The sequence below is a fragment of the Thamnophis sirtalis genome, unplaced genomic scaffold (assembly GCF_051295495.1).
Source record: "Thamnophis sirtalis isolate CommonGarterSnake01/CBP01778 unplaced genomic scaffold, rThaSir2_p1.2 scaffold_15, whole genome shotgun sequence".
Classification (NCBI taxonomy): Eukaryota; Metazoa; Chordata; class Lepidosauria; order Squamata; family Natricidae; genus Thamnophis; species Thamnophis sirtalis.
In genome coordinates, this window is record NW_028261395.1 from 37460266 (window position 1) to 37478178 (window position 17913).

General features: G+C 48.8%; 1 protein-coding gene across 1 annotated transcript in view; it reads left to right on the forward strand.

Annotated features, from left to right (window-relative positions):
* UBR4 (ubiquitin protein ligase E3 component n-recognin 4) overlaps positions 1-17913 on the forward strand; it is a 125174-nt gene that overhangs the window by 38288 nt on the left and 68973 nt on the right. Inside the window, exons 41-53 of the mRNA XM_087702633.1 lie at positions 487-645; positions 2475-2627; positions 3944-4171; positions 5301-5458; positions 6786-6957; positions 7936-8137; positions 8695-8858; positions 8974-9190; positions 10231-10447; positions 11933-11965; positions 15280-15343; positions 16463-16597; positions 17413-17587. Coding sequence (XP_087558759.1) covers positions 487-645; positions 2475-2627; positions 3944-4171; positions 5301-5458; positions 6786-6957; positions 7936-8137; positions 8695-8858; positions 8974-9190; positions 10231-10447; positions 11933-11965; positions 15280-15343; positions 16463-16597; positions 17413-17587 — 2077 coding nt within the window. The remainder of the gene's footprint in view (positions 1-486; positions 646-2474; positions 2628-3943; positions 4172-5300; positions 5459-6785; positions 6958-7935; positions 8138-8694; positions 8859-8973; positions 9191-10230; positions 10448-11932; positions 11966-15279; positions 15344-16462; positions 16598-17412; positions 17588-17913) is intronic.

Sequence of the window (17913 nt, forward strand, 5' to 3'; positions counted from 1 at the left end):
AAGGGAGGGAGGAAGGGCGCTTAAGAGTTATATACCGCTTCACAGTGCTTTCACAGCCCTCTCTAAACGGTTGACAGAGTCAGCCTCTTGCCCCCAACAATCTGAGTCCTCATTTTACCCACCTCGGAAGGACGCAAGGCTGAGTCCACCTTGAGCCTGGTGAGATTCATACTGCCAAATTGCTGGCATCCGGCAGTCAGCAGAAGGAGCCTGCAGTACTGCACTCTAACCACTGGGCCACCGCGGCTCATAAAATACAGAATGGCAATGAAAACATTTCCACTTGATAGCCATTCAAAGTGAGCCAAGCATCCTTTGGATGCATCTTCCTTTCTCTGCCGCTGGGCAGCAGAGATCCCCGCAAATGCCTTGGGTGGAAACCACGATGCAGGGGGAAGCTTCCATTTTAATTTTTCTCCCCCTTTTTCTTGGGTTGTAGTAATTTGCTTGCCCCCCCATGTCCGGGTTCTTGTTGCCCTCGCACAGATCACCGTGCTGCAGCTCTCTGCGCTGCTGAAGCAAGCCGATTCCAGCAAGCGGAAGTTGACACTGACCCGCCTGGCCTCCGCGCCCGTCCCCTTCACCGTGCTGAGCCTGACGGGGAACCCCTGCAAGGAGGACTATCTGGCTGTTTGCGGACTGAAGGTACACACACACACACACACACACACACACAGAGTAGGCTGGCTGTGGACTCTCGGCTTCTCTGCAAGGAGGGTGGCTGACTGCCTGCCTGCCTGCCTGCAGAAGAGAGATTACCTCCTTTTGTACAGCTAAGTCCTTGACTTACAACAGATTGTTTTGTGACCTTTCGAAATTATATCAGCACTGGGGAAAAAGGGACTTGTGAGCAGGTTTCACACTTAGACCATTGCAGCATCCCTGTGGTCATGTGATCAAAATTGATCACGCTTGGCAACTGGTTCAGATTTACGACAGTCGCCGTGTCCTGGGATCAGTGTAATTCCCCCTTTTTTTGCGACCTTCCGGACAAACAAAAGTCAACGGGGAAGCCAGATTCGCTTAACGTACCTTATTCCTTCTTTTTTTTTAATAAAGGTTTTTTTTATTTTGTTCTCTATATATACATTCACATAATTATTATTCTTTTTTTTACATTCATAATTCTAATACATTTGTCATTCCATTTATAGAATTGTAATATTCCATTCGGGTTGTTTTGTTTACCATCCCTCGCCTGTTTTGACACCACCTTTTTCTCCTTTCCTTTTCTCCCTCCCTCCCTCCCTTCTCTACTCCCTTCCTCTTTTCCTTTCCTTCTTCTCTTACCTCTCCCCTCCTCTCTTCCTCTTCCTACCCTCTCTCCATCTCCCTTCCATCTTCCTCTCCTCCTCACTCTCTTCCTTCCCTCCTCTTCCTCTCATCTCCTCTCTTCCTTTCCCTAACCCTAACCCTCCCTTTCCCTTCTTCCCTTATCTCTCCCCTCCTCCTCTCTTCCTCTTCCCTTTCTTCCCCTCTCTCCTTCCCTGCTTCTCCCTTCCATCTTCCTCTACGGGAATAAGAAGAGGAAACCTTATTCCTAACTTTACAGTCCTGGTGATTCACTTAATGACTGGGGCAAGAAAGGTGGTAAAATGGGGCAAAACTCATTTAACAACTGTTTTGTTTAGCAAATAGAAAATTTTGGCTCATTGGCGGTCATAAGTCAAGGACTAGGATTTCACCGGCTTCCACAAGTCCACCTGCTGAGCCCTTGTCCCTCTCCCAAACCCCACCTGGATTCACCCCTTGCCTCCATCCACCCTTGTGATATGAACCCAAGCATTGCAGCTGTGTGTCAGACCTGCCCCAATCCGATCCCTTAGGAAAGAAAGACCATCGATTCCATTCGGTTAAAACAGAGGGTTATTTTACTAAGGACGCTGGTTGCAGTCAAGCCAAGCCGGTTCTGAAATCTCCCACACTCACTAGGTACAAAAATAAGTTGCGTGAAGCTAACCTGGCTGAAGCCATCTTCTGCTTCCCTCATGGTTGTTAGTGTAGGTTTGCCCCCCCCCCCAACCAGTCCCTCCCACCGTGACCAGTCCCATTTCCAGCCGTTCAGAGCTTGCCAAGATGTTTTGAGAACTCTGAGGTGTATTTCTCAGGGTGCTTGATTGTGGGATGCTGGTTCGAACAGGATCCAGTTGCTCTGGTCCTTCTAACCTATCATTTCTCCTTTTTGATTTCATATCACGTACACACAAAGCTTTATTGCCCTTTCATCCTCCCTCTCCCCTCCCTCTCTCCCCCTCTCTTTCTGTCCCTCTCTCTCCCTCTCCCTCCTTCCCTCCCTCTCTCTCCCTCTCCCCCCCTCTCTCTCTCCCTCTCTCTTTCTCTCTCTCTCCCTCTCCCTCCTTCCCTCCCTCTTCTCCTCTTCCTCTCCCTCTCTCTCTCTCCCTCTCTCTCTCCCTCTTCCTTGTGCTTGCCCGTATGTGTTTCTCTGTTAACTCCCCTCTCTTGGTTCTTTCCAGGACTGCCACGTCCTCACATTCAGCAGTTCGGGCTCTGTCTCGGATCACTTGGTACTCCATCCTCAGCTTGCCACGGGCAACTTCATCATCAAGGCAGTCTGGCTTCCAGGATCCCAGACAGAACTGGCCATCGTCACTGCCGACTTCGTGAAGGTTAGTGACAAGTGGAAGCCGTCTAAACTCCTCTTGTCCCTCTCTCCCTCTGCTCCGATCTCTGTCAGACCTGCCCCGATCTGAGCCCTGAAGAGAGAAAGACCCTCGACTCCCTTTGGCTGAAATGATAGGCTCTTTTACTCAAAAGATGCTGGTAACAATAAAGTTAGGCTAGAACTGGGGTCAGCAATCCTTGGCTGTGGAGCTGCATGTGGCTCTTTCATCCCTCTGCTGTGGCTCCCTATTGCTCAAAATATGCATCATAACTGCCAATGTGCGACACCCGCCAGCATGCGATTTATTGAGCTTTTCGACCCTGGTAGGCCACCCATGGATAAATCCAACAAAAGAAAAGTTTCAGAAGAAAACAAAACATTTAATTCAACTACATACACTAGTTTTGTGGCTGCTCAGAAATAGTCAGCCACGGGAAGGGTTTTATGGCTCCTGGTGTTTTCTTTTCTGTGGGAAAAGGGTGCAAGTGGCTCTTGGAGTATTTAAGGTTGACAACTCCCGGGCTAGATGCATGAAAGTATACAGGCTTTCCCTGCCAATCCATTGCTCCCCTTTTGACCAGTCCAATGCCATCCAATGGGCAGAGGTCTCGGTGTTTTGGGTACATTTAGGATTTGGAGCAATCAACATTCCATTCCCAGCTTCTCCGGCTTCTCAGTGTCCTTGAAAACTGGCACGAATGGGGTCAAAACATCCCTGGTCTTCCTTAGCTGTCACTTCCCACCTCCCTGTTTCCCAGGGGTATCCTAGCACATGTTTATTGTCCATTTGTCCCCTTGCTTCCTTAATTTCCTCCTCACTATTTGTCAGAGTTTGCAGCAGCAATCACATCTAGGAAGGTAACTGATTCAACAGGATTCATTAACTTCTCTTTATATAGAATGTAATACAGGAAGCAAATATACAATACCCAAAGCGTGGTAGAGAGGAGAGATTGTAAGTAGGTGCAAATACAGGAGAGGAGTTTCAGTTCAGAGCAGCAGACTAGTTTATGGCTCAATACAGAGCTGCAGAGCTAAGCCACGCCCAGGCTCCTTGCTGTCTCCTTGTTGCTCACACAGCAAATACTGTTTCAGTTTCCAAACAGCCCTCATTGGCTGACCCAATTGCCATGTCTCTTCATTGGCTGACCTTGTTACCATGTCTCTGCCAAGTCATGAACTCTCATACACACTGACACTATTGATGGCAGGATGCCGATGAGGGCGGAAGATGCTAGAACCCTGTTTGGCGGCTAGGTGGGAGGGCGTCTCTCTGCTCTTCCCAGCCAAAAGTCTTCCCTTTTCCTTCTCCTCGCACAGATCTACGACCTCTCAGTGGACGCCTTAAGCCCCACCTTCTATTTCCTGCTGCCCAGCTCCAAAATCCGGGACATCACTTTCCTCTTCAACGAAGAGAGCAAGAACATTGTGGTCATCATGTCCTCCGCTGGCTACATCTACCTGCAGCTCATGGAGGAGGCCAGCAGTGCCCAGCACGGCCCTTTCTACGTCACCAATGTCCTTGAAGTCACCCACGAGGACCTGAAGGTATTCCGCCCTGTGTCCAGTCTCCTCCCTCAATGTGGCTACCGGCACTGTCCAGAAACTCTCCCTCTCCATTTAAAAATGGGGTTTCCTTAATTTGAGAAGACCCCCTTTGTGTCAAAAGTGGTTTTATATTTTCACTTTTGACACAAGGGGGGAGGGGACACAGAAGCGAAAGAATTTTGGCGAAATATCCAGATGTGGTTGGAAGAAATGACTGGACAAAGGTTAGAACTCAAACCAGAGTTATTCCTATTAGGAATCATAACAGAAGACTATAGTAAGGGGTCAGTGTATCTAATATTACATATCATAACAGCAGCAAGAATGGTATATGCCGAACAATGGAAAAGTCAAAAGGGTACCTTCAGAGAGGGAATTAATAAATGAAATATTTGTATGTGCAGAAATGGACAAATTGACGCTAGAAATTAAGAACAAAGAAGAGTCAGAATATCACAATATAGATTTTACTATTGGTTGGAAATGAGAGGCGGAAGTTGGAACAAGAAGTAATTTGGATTTGTGAATGTGGAAAGTAATGCAATAAATGTAATATATGGATATACGATGTAAACACAAAAGAGTATATTAACTAGAATATATTTATATATGTATAATTAGTGATGTATCGTAAGAGGTCAATGTATGATAATATTTGTATAGTTTCGGTTATACACTTTAGTATGTACGGCGGAGGTAATGCCAGAGTGGTTGCATTATATCCAATATTTTAATAAGAAACAACTAAATAAAATTTCATTTTTAAAAAAAATGGTTTTATATTTTGAAAAGACAACTGGATGGATTTTGAGGGGGTGAAAATGAGACATTTTGCTTCCTATCCTGAAAGCTTCATCGGTTTCTATAGTAAGCTCCGGGAGACAGAAGGACCCTCCTTCCATCTCCCCACAACTTCCTATAGAAGCTGATGAAGCTTCTAGGATAGGAAGCAAAACGTCTTGTTTTTTCCCCTCAAAAAAATCCATCCAGTTGTCTCTTCAAAATAAAAACCACTTTTGATACAGCTGTGACCTGGATTAACGGAGAATCTTCTCAGATACTTTTGAGTCAGAAATGGTTTTGGGGGCAACCCACCTGTGACCTCCTCTGCCTTTTATGTCCCTGGCAGGACAGCAATGGCCAGGTGGCCGGGGGCGGAGTGTCCGTCTACTACTCCCATGTCCTGCAGATGCTTTTCTTCAGCTACAGCCAAGGGAAGTCCTTTGCAGCCACCATCAGCCGATCTACCTTAGAGGTGCTGCACCTCTTTCCCATCAACATCAAGAGGTGAGGCCTTCTATCTCCCCCTCCCTCCCCCCCTGCCTCCCCCCTGCGAGTCAGGATAGAGCAATGGTTCCCAACGTGGGCCCATGCCCCACAGGGGGGAAATTTGTTTTTTAATGGGGGCAATTTGAACCTAGGTTAAACCACGTTAATGGCCTTTTAGGCTTCCACTGGGTGAGTAGAGTTCACTTTTTGAGTAAAGTAAGAATTACTGTATTTTCCAGAGCATAAGACGCACCGGAGTATAAGACGCACCAAGGTTTTGAAGAAGCAAATTTAAAAAAAAGTTTTTGCACTCTGCAAACCTCCCAAAATGGCCTGTTTTTCATAAAAGCAGGCCTTTTTTTTAAAAAAGGGCATGAATAACCTTTAGGAGGATTGTAGAGGGCTCCTGGGAGGTGGGAGGGGGGCAAAAACTAGCAAAAAACAGCTCATTTTTCACGAAAACGGGCCTGTTTTTTGTAAAAAAAAAAAAAAAAGGCTATGGATTGCCTTTAAGAGGCTTATAGAGTGCTCTTGGGGGGTTGGGGGGGGGAAATTGAGTGAAAAACGGCCCATTTTTCTCTCATTTCTGCCTTCCCCATCCCCAGGAGCACTCTATAAGTCTACTACAAGCTATACACGGCCATTTTGGTGAAGGGGGCCAGGTTTCGGGAGGCAAAAAATGCTGTATTCAATGTATAAGGCGCACCCAAATTTTTGAGGGGAAAAGGTGCGTCTTATACTCTGAAAAATACGGTATATGTCACCGGGGGAGGCGAGGGGTGGGGCAATCAGATGCTTAGGTGGGGCATGGTAAAAAAAAAGGGTGGAAACCATTGGGATAGATGCAGAAAAGGCAGGGAGAATTTGGAAGGGGGGAGGAGGGTCTCGCCTCTGAATTTCTTCCACGTACAGGTAGCCCTCGGTTTATGACCCCAACTGAGCCCCAAGCCTCTGTCGTTAAGTGAGGCATTTGTTAATCCTGTTTCGGTGGCCTTTCTTGCCTCAGTTGCTAAGGGAGTCACCGCAGTGATAAGTGTGGTCGTTAAGTGGCTCTGACTTCCCCATTGTCTTTGCTCACAGCGACCGTCATCAATATGAACGGGTTGCTTGAGCATCTGAATTTTGATCCCCCACATGACCTCACAGGGAGGCTGCCAAAGTCATAACTGAAAAATGGTCCTAGGCCAGTTTCTTTTCAGTGACGTCCTAACTTGGGACGGTTGCTAAACGAACCGTGGTAAACCCGAGGGCTCTCTGTGTTCTTTTTCAGGCCTTCCCTGTTTCCGCTGGGAGGCTGAGCAAAAACGGCTCGTCACTCTCGCTTAATCCCTGCTTTTCTTAACAGCTCTAACGGGGGCAGCAAGACCTCCCCGGCCCTCTGCCAGTGGTCAGAGGTCATGAACCACCCCGGGCTCTTGTGCTGCGTCCAACAGACCACCGGCGTCCCTCTCGTCATGATGGTGAAGCCCGACACTTTCCTGATCCAGGAGATCAAGACCTTACCGGCTAAAGCCAAGGTGAGTTCGGCGCAGCGGGCCTTTCGGAGTTTGGGTCTTCACCAGTGGGATGGGAGGGCTTTGATTCAGGCTCCAAAGCTTTGGTTCGCCCTGGGTGGCCAGAATTGCTGTTGAGTCTCCTTTACTTGCCAGCCTTCTTCTTCTTCTTTTTCTTCTTTTTCTTCTTCTTCTTCTTCTTCTTCTTCTTCTTCTTCTTCTTCTTCTTCTTCTTCTTCTTCTTCTTCTTCTTCTTCTCCTTCTCCTTCTCCTTCTCCTTCTCCTTCTCCTTCTCCTCCTCCTCCTCCTCCTCCTCCTCCTCCTCCTCCTTCTCCTTCCACTTCTACTTCTACTTCTACCAACTCCTCCTCCTCTTCCTTTATCTCTTCTTCCCCTACTCCTCCTCTTTTTCTACTTCTACCAATTCCTCCTCCTCTTCTTCTTCCTCTACCACCAACTCCTCCTCCTCTTCTCCCTCCTCCTCCTCCTCTTCTTCCTCTTCCACTTCCTCTTCTACCAACTCCTCCTCCTCTTCTTCCTCTACCACATCCTCCTCCTCTTCTTCTCCTTCCTCCTCCTCCTCCTCTTCTTCTTCCTCTTCCACTTCTAAAAACTCCTCCTCTTCTTCTTCTTCCTTTACCTCTTCTTCTTCCCCCTCCCCTCCTCTTTTACTTCTATCAACTCCTCTTCTTCCTCTACCTCCTCTTCTTCTCCTTCCTCCTCTTCCTCTTTTTCTTCTTCCTCTTCCACTTCCACTTCTACTTCTACTTCTATCAACCCTCTTCCTCTTCTTCTTCCTCTAGCTCTTCTTCATTCTTCTTCCTTCCTCCTCCTCCTCCTTCCTTCTTACTCTTGTTCTTCCTCCTCGTTGTCTTCCTCCTCCTCCTCTTCTTCTTCTTCTCTCTCTCTCTCTCTCTCTCTCTCACACACACACACACACACACACATACATACACATACGCACACACAAGGCATCAACCCTGGTCCCCTCCTTGTGCTTAGATCCAAGACATGGTGGCCATCCGGCACACGGCTTGCAATGAACAGCAGCGGACGACCATGATCCTCCTCTGTGAGGACGGCAGCCTGCGGATCTACATGGCCAACGTGGAGAACACCTCCCACTGGCTCCAGCCGGCCCTGCAGCCCAGCAGCGTCGTCAGCATCATGAAGCCCATCCGCAAACGCAAAGCAGCTGCCATCCGTAAGTCGCGGCGAGGGCAGGTTGGACGTTGCCCAGAAGGTGGTTTTTTCCTCCTCCTCATTGTCGCTTGTTCCTCCTTCCCTCCATCCCTCCCTTTTCTTCTTCTTCTTCCTCCTTTGTCCTTCCTTCTTCTCGCCTCTTCCTTTTTCTTCCCGCTCTCCTCCCTTTTCTCCCTCCCTTTTCTTCTCTCTTTCCTCCCTCCGTTTTCCTCTGACACATTACTTGACTCCCTTGTATGAGAATTCCCTGGTCACTGCTATTTATATCGAGCAGCGTACTGTTTTCATGTTTTATGTTTCCTATCGGCCAGTCCTTTTGCTTTCAAAGACGTTACAACCCAAAACTAAAGATAGGAATGGCAGTGAGAGTAATGAGGGAGAAAGGACCTGGAGAAAAACTGGTTACGTTGTAAACCAGGATTGTTGCATGGCAGAGATTTGACCTGGGAAGAGGGGAAGTCTGAATTTCAGGATAGGCTTCCCAGAGCAACCACAGCTGCTCCAACCAGTTTCGCCCTCTGCTTGATGTCCCATTCTGTCGCTGCTCTTTCCCTTCAGCCACACGCAGCTCCACGCAGGTGAACTTCCCCATTGACTTCTTTGAACACAACCAGCAGTTGACGGACGTGGAGTTTGGGGGCAATGACCTCCTGCAGGTCTACAACGCCCAGCAGATCAAGCATCGTCTCAACTCCACCGGCATGTACGTGGCCAACACCAAGGTAGGACCTGGCAAGGGTCAGCAATGGCAAGGAAGCCCCTCAGCTGCCGGTGGGAGGAGGGGCCGAGCTCCTGGCTTTTCCTGTCTCTCGAGCCATGCCTGTCCTTTCTCGGTAGCCTGGGGGATTCACCCTCGAGGTGACCAACAACAACAGCACCATGGTGATGACCGGCATGAGGGTCCAGATTGGGACACAAGCCATCGAGAGAGCACCTTCCTACCTGGAAGTCTTTGGCCGTACCTTGCAGCTCAACCTTAGCCGGCCCCGGTGGTTCGATTTCCCCTTTACTCGCGAGGAAGCCCTGCAGGCCGACAAGAAGCTGACCATTTTCAGTAAGAGGCCATATTTTTGGTTGTCTTTGCGGATGCCAGTGTCAGACCTGCCCCAATCAGGTCCCTTAGGAAAGAAAGACCATTGACTCCCATTTGGTTGAACTGATAGGTTCTTTTTCTAAAGGCTGCTTCCTGCAGAAAATTTAGGTTAGAACTAGATTTTCTGTGCGAAAGGATTGCAGATTGTTACCCTCATCCCATAGATTGTTACCCCCATCACTGCATGACCAATTTGTCTTCCACCAGGGAAGAACTCTTTAGGTATGAGAATTTCTGAGATGTTTGGGGCCACATCCAGTGGTGGGATTCAAATAATTTAACAACTGGTTCTCTGCCCTAATGACTGGCTGGGTGGGCATGGCCATGCTGGCCGCCCTTGGCCTCATGCACCCCTCCCCCCCAGAGCAAAAACAAGCTGCTGGGGGACGACGACCCCCATGCCCCATTTTGGATCTAGTGGGCCCCCCTGCAGCCTCCTGGGAGCAAAAACGGGGTGCATGGGGACTCCTGGAAGTGGTGGGGCAGGAATGGGCGGGGCCAGCCAGCAATTTAACAACCGGTTCGCCCAAACCAGCCTGAACCGGCTGAATCCCATCACTGGTCACGTTCACATTCCAGTCTTCGGGTACGTGGTCCTGAAGGCTCATACAAACTGGTTTCTTGCTTCCCTGATCTTCGTCAAGCAGTCATTGTTCCCCCCTCCCCATTTCTCATCACACATTACATTATTATTGCTCATTTGTTCTCCTTCCCCCCCCCCCCAGCCTTTGACGGCAGTATGCCAGCAAAGCGCTAAGCCGAAGGGCAACCTGACAGCCACAAAGAATGTTTCTGTAGCTGTCAGTTGGGTTACCATCACAAGGAGCTATAGCTTGTTGAATGGTGGCTTGTTGGTGGAGCTTCAGGATGATAATGATAATCTTGGTTTATGAACCACAGCAGCATTTGGAAAAAAATGCCAAGAGGCCCACAGGCTGAGCGGGGAGTGGGGGGTACTCAGTGACAGATCACCCTCACAGCCTATCTTTTCCCAACTGCAGTCGGGGCCTCCGTGGACCCCGCCGGAGTCACCATGCTTGACGCCGTCAAGATCTACGGCAAGACCAAGGAGCAGTTTGGTTGGCCGGATGAACCCCCGGAAGACTTCCCGTCGGCATCTGTGAGCAGCGTCTGTCCCCCAAATCTGAATCAAGGAAACGGGGCCGGAGACACGGAGTCGGCCACCCCTGCAGCCGTGGGCGGCACCGTCTTGGAGAGGTAAATAATGGGCCGAAGATTGGTTTTTTTAAATTCTGCTTCCCTGGCCCATATTGGGAATCAATTTTATCATATTCACTGTGCAGGATGTTCTTTAGCACAGGGAATGTCCAACTTGGCAAATTTTAAGACATGTGGGCTTTCAACTCCCTGGGCGTTGAAATTCCACAAGTCTTAAAGTTGTCTTTGTTGGATCCTCTCCCCTGCTTTAGCAACTTCCAAATCCTGCAACCCTTTTCCTCATCCTCTCTTTGCCCCGTGTGTTTTGGAGACACGGGGGCCAGACAGTTGATGCTCGGCTTCTCTCTGTTGAGGATACACCGTCCACCTGCTGGTTGTAGCTTCTCCCCAACTCCCTTCCCTCCCCTTTAAGTTCCCTCATTGCTTTTTAAGCCTCCCCTGTGTTCTGACCTAGGCTTCCCCAGCAGTCCTCGTCCCGATAAACCTCTTTTGTTTAATGTACAGTGAATTCCTCTCCAGCAAAGTATTTCCACTCCCACAGACTTTTAAGATAGTTCACAATTACCAACCCTTCCCAGGCTTGGAGAGTGGCCAGGCCGATATCTTTCAGACACCGCAATACTTGGCAAGGATGCAGGAATGAACGAATTGCCTCCTGCAAACTCCACTCCCCTTTCGCACCTCTTTTATTCCCTATGGGAGGGGCCATTCACCGTCCACCTGTGTCCTTGCTCCCAAGTCGACCCTTGTTCCTTAGATGTTCCCTTCTCCTGGCAGCTCTGCGCATGCGCACACTGGGAACAGGCTCCAGCAGTTCTTCTGCCTCTGCAGGCAGCTGATAACTATCAGATGGCCCTGGGCCCCTCTCTGCCTCCGATGCAGAGCCCTTATTGGAGCCTTCCACAGACTCCAGGACTGGCCCATGTTCCTCCCCAACCTCCTCACTGTCCGAATCTGGCGGGCCACAAAACCCTGTTTGTTCCCTCCTCAGCTTGTTCTCCAGGGCAGTTTTGAGGCAAAGAAATCTGAGTCGGGAAAAGGCGGGCTCCAATAGGGGAGGAACTTTGCTGGCTTATTTTAATCTAGTCTTACCTTAATACCAATACATTAAATATCTTCCTAGTTTGCTTAACTCGTCCTTCATTGTTTTCAGGGTAGCCCCGCAGGCCAGATTTAAGCACCCTGTGGGCCGGATTTGGCCCACGGGGTGGATTTGGCCCACGGGCCTTGAGTTTGACACCCCTGGCCTTAGAGGCTTTTCTTCATCGCTTTTGTGAATGAAGGAATTCTCCTAAGACTCGCTTCGGTTTGGGTCCGTCCAGCTTTGCCCCTGTGCCTCCCTTCCCTATCTTCCCCCCCAATTCCCAGCTCAGTTTAGTTTGCCGACTCCTTTCCTTCGTTGAGTTGCTCTTAGGATGTGTTTTTTTTTTCTCCTCAATTCTGGTTGTGCGAGCTTCGTATCTTTTCGTTTATACCTACCTATATATTATTTTTCTCCCCCTTTTCCTTTCGCTCCCCCCAAAGTCCTGACACTGAATCCTTAACCACCCTGGACCGGTTAGTATCCTGCCTCTCTCTGCACGAATGGTTTTATGTGGGAGAGACGGCCGCCCACTGCTTTCATCCTCCTGGCTGTTTTATTTTTTATTTTTAAACTCTCTGCGTGTTCCTACATCCGTCTGGTCGGTCGGGGATTTTTAAATTATTAATCTCCCCACTGCGCTGCTTAACAACGGGGTCCCTTGCATGGCAGATTAAGTCAGCAAAAAGAGAAAGAAAGAAAAAAACCCTCAGCTGTTCGTTTTGTTTTGGTTTTTTTGCTTGGCTTCCCTCTGGTTTTCCCTGCTCCTGGCTAACTGTTGCCTGCAGACTAGGCTAAATAAAAAACAAAGGGCAGATTTTACCAGCTTTTGAGAAGGGTGAGGTGAGGTGAACCCGCAACTTTCCTGCAAGTTGTGTGACGGAAGCCCCCGAGGAACATGCTAGCTGTGTTTCACTGGCTCACATCCTACCCTGTTTTTCTAACTTAGAAGGAGATCTCTCTTTGTATGTTGTTTTTCATAGCTTAGGGACGCGGTGGCTCAGTGGCTAAGATGCTGAGCTTATCGATCAGAAAGGTCGGTGGTTCGAATCCCTAGCGCCGCGTAACGGAGTGAGCTCCCGTAACTTGTCCCAGCTTCTGCCAACCTACAGTTCAAAAGCACGTTAAAAATGCGAGTAGAAAAATAGGGACCACCTTTGGTGGGAAGGTATCAGTGTTCCGTGCGGCTTCGGGCGTTTAGTCATGCTGGCCACATGACCACGGAGACATCTGCTCTGCTGGCTCTTTGACTTTGAAAGGGAGATGAGCATTGCCCCCTAGAATCGGGAACGACTACCATATTTTTCAGAGTATAAGACGCTCCGAATTATAAGACGCCGCTAGCTTTTGGGGAGGAAAACAAGGGGAAAATATCTGCCTCCCAGCAATTTGCCTCCTTGCAACAAACAGACAATATACACTGTTTGTAGTGTTACATTTCAGATTATACTTGTACAGATGGTTTAATTAATGTGCTTTCTGGAAGTATATGTTATTCTCTGCTATTTAAAAGAAGATACAATAACACTGGGCCTCTTCAGATCAAGCATTTATTTTAAAAAGCTTCTTCATTTTGTTAAGCTGTCTAGAACAATAATAAAGCAGTCTTTAAAAAGTAAGTCTAATAAATCGAACATTCTATAGGCATTTATAGTTATTGACTTACCTTCTTACAGCAAACAGCCTGATTAGCACACACACACAAAATCTGTCTCTGCCTCCCAGCAATTTGCCTGAGCAAACAGCAAGTTCCACTTTCAGCTTCTCCCGATCATCAGCTGTTTCATGCTGCGGGATTGCTATAGCCTATTGCAGCCTTCACAAGCCCCCGTTTGCTCCAAGGAGGTAAATTGCTGGGAGACAGAGGCCAAAAGGTTGGGGCCGGTGGGTGGGTGGGGCTACATTCTGAGTATAAGACGCACCCAAATTTTCATCCTCTTTTGGGGCGGGGGGGGGGGGAAGGTGCGTCTTGTACTCCAAAAAATATGGTAGCACATTTGTGTGAGGAGAACCTTTACCTTTCATAGCTTGTTTCAGACGCCTGCTAGATGATGAAGGTTTGAGCATCTTAAACAGGGAATTCACTGAACTGCTTGTTGGGTCTCTTTTGGCTTGCTCGCTTTTTTCCTGGTTTCCCTCTTTTTGGGGTGCTCTTTCTTGGTTGATATGTACAATGAAAGGGATTAGCTCAAAATTGGAATGTGGTGGATAAAAGACACAACAATTGTTCCAAAGGAAAAGAAAGGAGGAGACTCAACTGTTCTATTCTTAGAGGGAAAAAAATCCGTTCCTCTCACTCAATAAACGGTGATGTGGGAGAGAAGAGAGATCTGTGTTAAATAAGTGGAGTATCTACAGTGATTCTCCGCCATCCAGGTCGTGGGTGTCCCAAAAGGTGCTTTTTCAAAAGGCAACAGGACTTGCTTAGTTTTTTTAATCCTCGAAAACGTTTTGCTTCTCACCTAAGTTAAACTCCTCTTAGTTAACTCAGAACTGAAGAATCTCCTTGGATGAGAAGCAAAACATTTTCAAGGGGGACACCCCCCTCCCTGCCAAAAAAAGTCCAGTTGCCTTTTGAAAAGCATCTTGGGACAATAAGCGGAAGGGCAGATGAGACCTAGATTGCCGTGGGTATCTTTACCCCTCTGCGCAAAAGTGGAATCTAGAAAACTACATGGGACACATTGGCTCAGTGGCTAAGATGCTGAGCTTGTCGATCAGAAAGGTTGACAGTTCAGCGGTTTGAATCCCTAGCCGTGTAACGGAGAGAGCTCCTGTTCCTTGTCCCAGCTTCTTCCAACCTAGCAGTTTGAAAGCATGTAAAAATGGAAGTAGAAGAATAGGAACCATCTTTGGTGGGAAGGTAACAGCATTCCATGCACCTTCGGCATTTAGTCCTGTTAGCCACATGACCACGGAGATGTCTTTGGACATTGCTGGCTCTCGGGCTTTGAATCAGAGATGAGCACCGCCCCCTAGAGTCAGGAATGACTACCGTATTTTTCAGAGTATAAGACACCCTGAAGTATAAGAAGCACCTAGCTTTGGGAGAGGAAAACAAGGGAAAAATATCTGCCTCTGCCTCCCAGTAATTTGCCTCCTTGCAACAAACAGCAAACAGTACAGACAATATACACTGTTTGTAGTGTTACATTTCACACTATACTTGTACAGATGCTGTTAAAATTGATGTGCTTCGGACAGCGCTGGCTCTTCGGCTTTGAAACAGAGATGAGTTCTGCCCACTAGAGTCAGAAATGACTAACACATATGTGCGAGGGGAACCTTTACCAGCCTGAACTTTTGATAGCTTGGAAGACTTTGCAGTAGCTCACCCAGAATCATTGCATAGCTCTCTCACCTATCATGCCTAATTAAGTTGGCCTGGATTTATTAAGAACATGATAGGCCCATTAGTAGATAGTGGGGATGCTGTTGATATAATATATCCACAGGTATCCAGGCATTTGCGTTTTCTTGGAACAAAACAAGCTTCCTGAAAGTAACTCAGCATCACTGCTATCACCTCATCAGGAACTAGAGGGGTGTGACCCGGCCTTAAAACAGCCTTGAGTTTTTCCCGAACAGATTGCCCTAGACCTGCATGGTGCCTGTGGCAGCTCTTTCCTTTGCTTTGATTCTTTTATCTGTGCTGGGGTGTGGGTGGGAGCGAGCAAAGGGCTTGGCATCCCCAACTGCTCCCCGCCTTCTTTCTAAGCCATTCTGGGGGTGGGGTGGGGGTGGCGCTCGTGTCCTGACCAATCTTTTCTCCTTGTCTTTCCTCCTGCAGGCTAGTAGTGAGTTCTTTAGAAGCCCTGGAAAGTTGGTTTGCTGTCGGACCGGTCAACGAGAAGGCAAGTCCCTTCGCTTGGGGATGGGGGTGTTTGTGGGGAGGTTGAGGAAGAGAACAGGGACACCTCGAAGCCTTGATCAGAGGAGCTTACAGATCCTAACTTCTTGGACTGCTGTGGTGAAGCAGAGATTTGTTCGGAAATGAGCCGAAATGAGTCCTCCGCCAGCAGCAGAGTTGGAGAGTGAGAAGGTGGGGGGGAAACATGGGCCAGTCCTGGAGTCTGGGGAAGGCTGTGATGAGGGCTCTGTGTCGGAGGCAGAGTGGAGGCCAGAGCCGTATCCCAGTAATCAGCTGCCTTCGGAGTCAGACAGCAATGAGGCAGAGGAACAGCGGGACTCTGTTCCCAGTGTGCACATGTGTAGAGCTGCCAGAAGAAAAAAACAGCTGAGAAATTAGGGTCGACTTGGGAGTAAAGCCTCTGGTGGGCGCTGAATGGTTCCTCCCAGAGGAAATAAAAGAGGAGCAAAAGGGGAGTGGGCTTTTGCAGGAAGCCATTTGTTCATTCGTTAATTCATTTCAGGAATGTGAAGCAGGGGTGAAATTCAGCAGGTTCTGACAGGTTTTGACATGTTCTGGAGCAGAAATCTTGAGTAGCTCCGAGAAACGGCAAATGCCACCTCTGGCTGGCCCCAGGAGTGGGGAGGGAATGGAGATTTTGTAGTATCCTTCCCCTGCCAGGCCCACCAAGCCACACCCACAGAACCGGTAGCAAAGGAATTTGAATTTCACCACTGGTGTGAAGATCTGTCCGTGAATCTCAGAGACTCTGTGCCCAGTCTTTCCTTGCACAGCACCTCATTTGGAAAATATTTACATGGCAGCTTCCCAAGCTAGATAAGGTCTGTGGTCATAAATGCGCCTTTGAAAGACTGTTTGCCAGGCCTTTGCTGAATATATTTTGAGAGGAATTCACATTTGTTTAATAAAAGGGGCTTTTGACGGACCAGGAATCTGCTTTGTCCTTTTTGGGGAAGCCTAGCTCAGAACACTCTGAATTAAGATTCAGAAAGGCAGCCCCCTTGATCTGAGCAGGCTGTGGCATTCTCCATTCTTGTGGGTGGGTGGGAGGGCCCCTTCCCACTCCCCAGAGCAAGTCTGACGTGAGATCGTCTGCCCTCAGGAGAAGACCAAAGCTGCCACTCAGGAATTGGCCACCATGCTGCTGTCCACACCGGCCCCTTCCAGTGTCCAGCAGCAGACAAAGAGCCTGTTGGCCAGCCTCCATGCCAGCCGCTCGGCTTACCACAACCACAAGGTAAGCGAGCCAGTTTCCTTCCCGACGCGGCTTCCCAGATCCCTCCGTTCGCCACCCTGCGGAGCCCCAGGGGAATTCGGAAGACTCTCAGCAAACTCTTGCCTCCATTTCCACGTGTAGCCGGACTTTCTGGTTTTTCTTTGAAGACGTTTCGCTTCTCATTCAAGAAGCTTCTTCAGCTCTGTGGAAATCCATTCATACCCCCGCACCTTTCGAAAGGTGTTCATCCCAAAGCGCGTAGTTAAATGTCTATGGAGAGTCTCAGGCATGCGCGTCATGGTTTGTCCCAAAGGTGCTTTTTTCAGGAGGCAACTGGACTCTCTGGATTTTCTTTGAAGACATCTTGCTTCTCATCCCAGAAGCTTCTTCAGCTCTGAAGTTGCCTCTTGAAAAAGCACCATCCAGCCCTGGATGACTGAGAATGTCCATAGACATTTACTGGTAGATCCACACAGGCGCAGAAGAAGCAAAAGCCAGCTCTGAGGTTTTCGTGCGAAAAACAGCACAGTTAATTTTCCCTATTCCCCATGTGGCTCGCCCATTATCCAATCGCACGGCCTGGATTTTCTCAGGCTGCCAACGGCTCCCATACATTCCTCGCCTCCCTCCCAGCTCCCAGTATATACCAAGCATTCCCCTCCCCCCCCTCTTCGTTTCAATGGTCAAGTGGAGAGTAGAGGTGCGTTGCGAGTCAGCCTTGACAGCACCCCTGCTGGCATTGGGTGTTGCCTTGCGTTGCCTTGTGGCGTCTGGGTAATTGTGAGGAAGGGGATGCTGATTCAGCTCTTTCCTTCGGGGTGGTCTGCCTCCCACAGGATCAGGCTCTGCTGAGCAAAGCCATCCAGTATCTTACCACCTCGAACAGAGAAGGGAAGGACCTGGAACCGGAGGTTTTTCAGAGGCTGGTCATCACGGCGCGCTCCATCGCCATCATGCGGCCGAATAACCTGGTCCATTTCACGGAGTCGAAGTTTCCATCTCTGGAAACAGGTAGGGTCAAGCTCCTCCCCCTCCTTGCACACAAACCCCCCACGCACCCAGTTTCCTCCCTGTTCTGACAACCTCCGCCCCACCTAGCCTGTGAATACACTGGAACACAGGCTTGGCTGTTTGCCACTGCTCAATTACTGAGATAACGAATCCTTTGGCTGAGGGCCCAGGCAACTCACGTTCAATACAGTAACTGCAGCAATCCAGATAATCCAAAGGAAGCAACCCAGAGAGTCCAAACGAACAGACACAGCTAGAATACACAGATTTTTATTAACTACTAATTTGAACGGTTGTTTCCTGCAAATGTTCCCTCCCAACGCCTC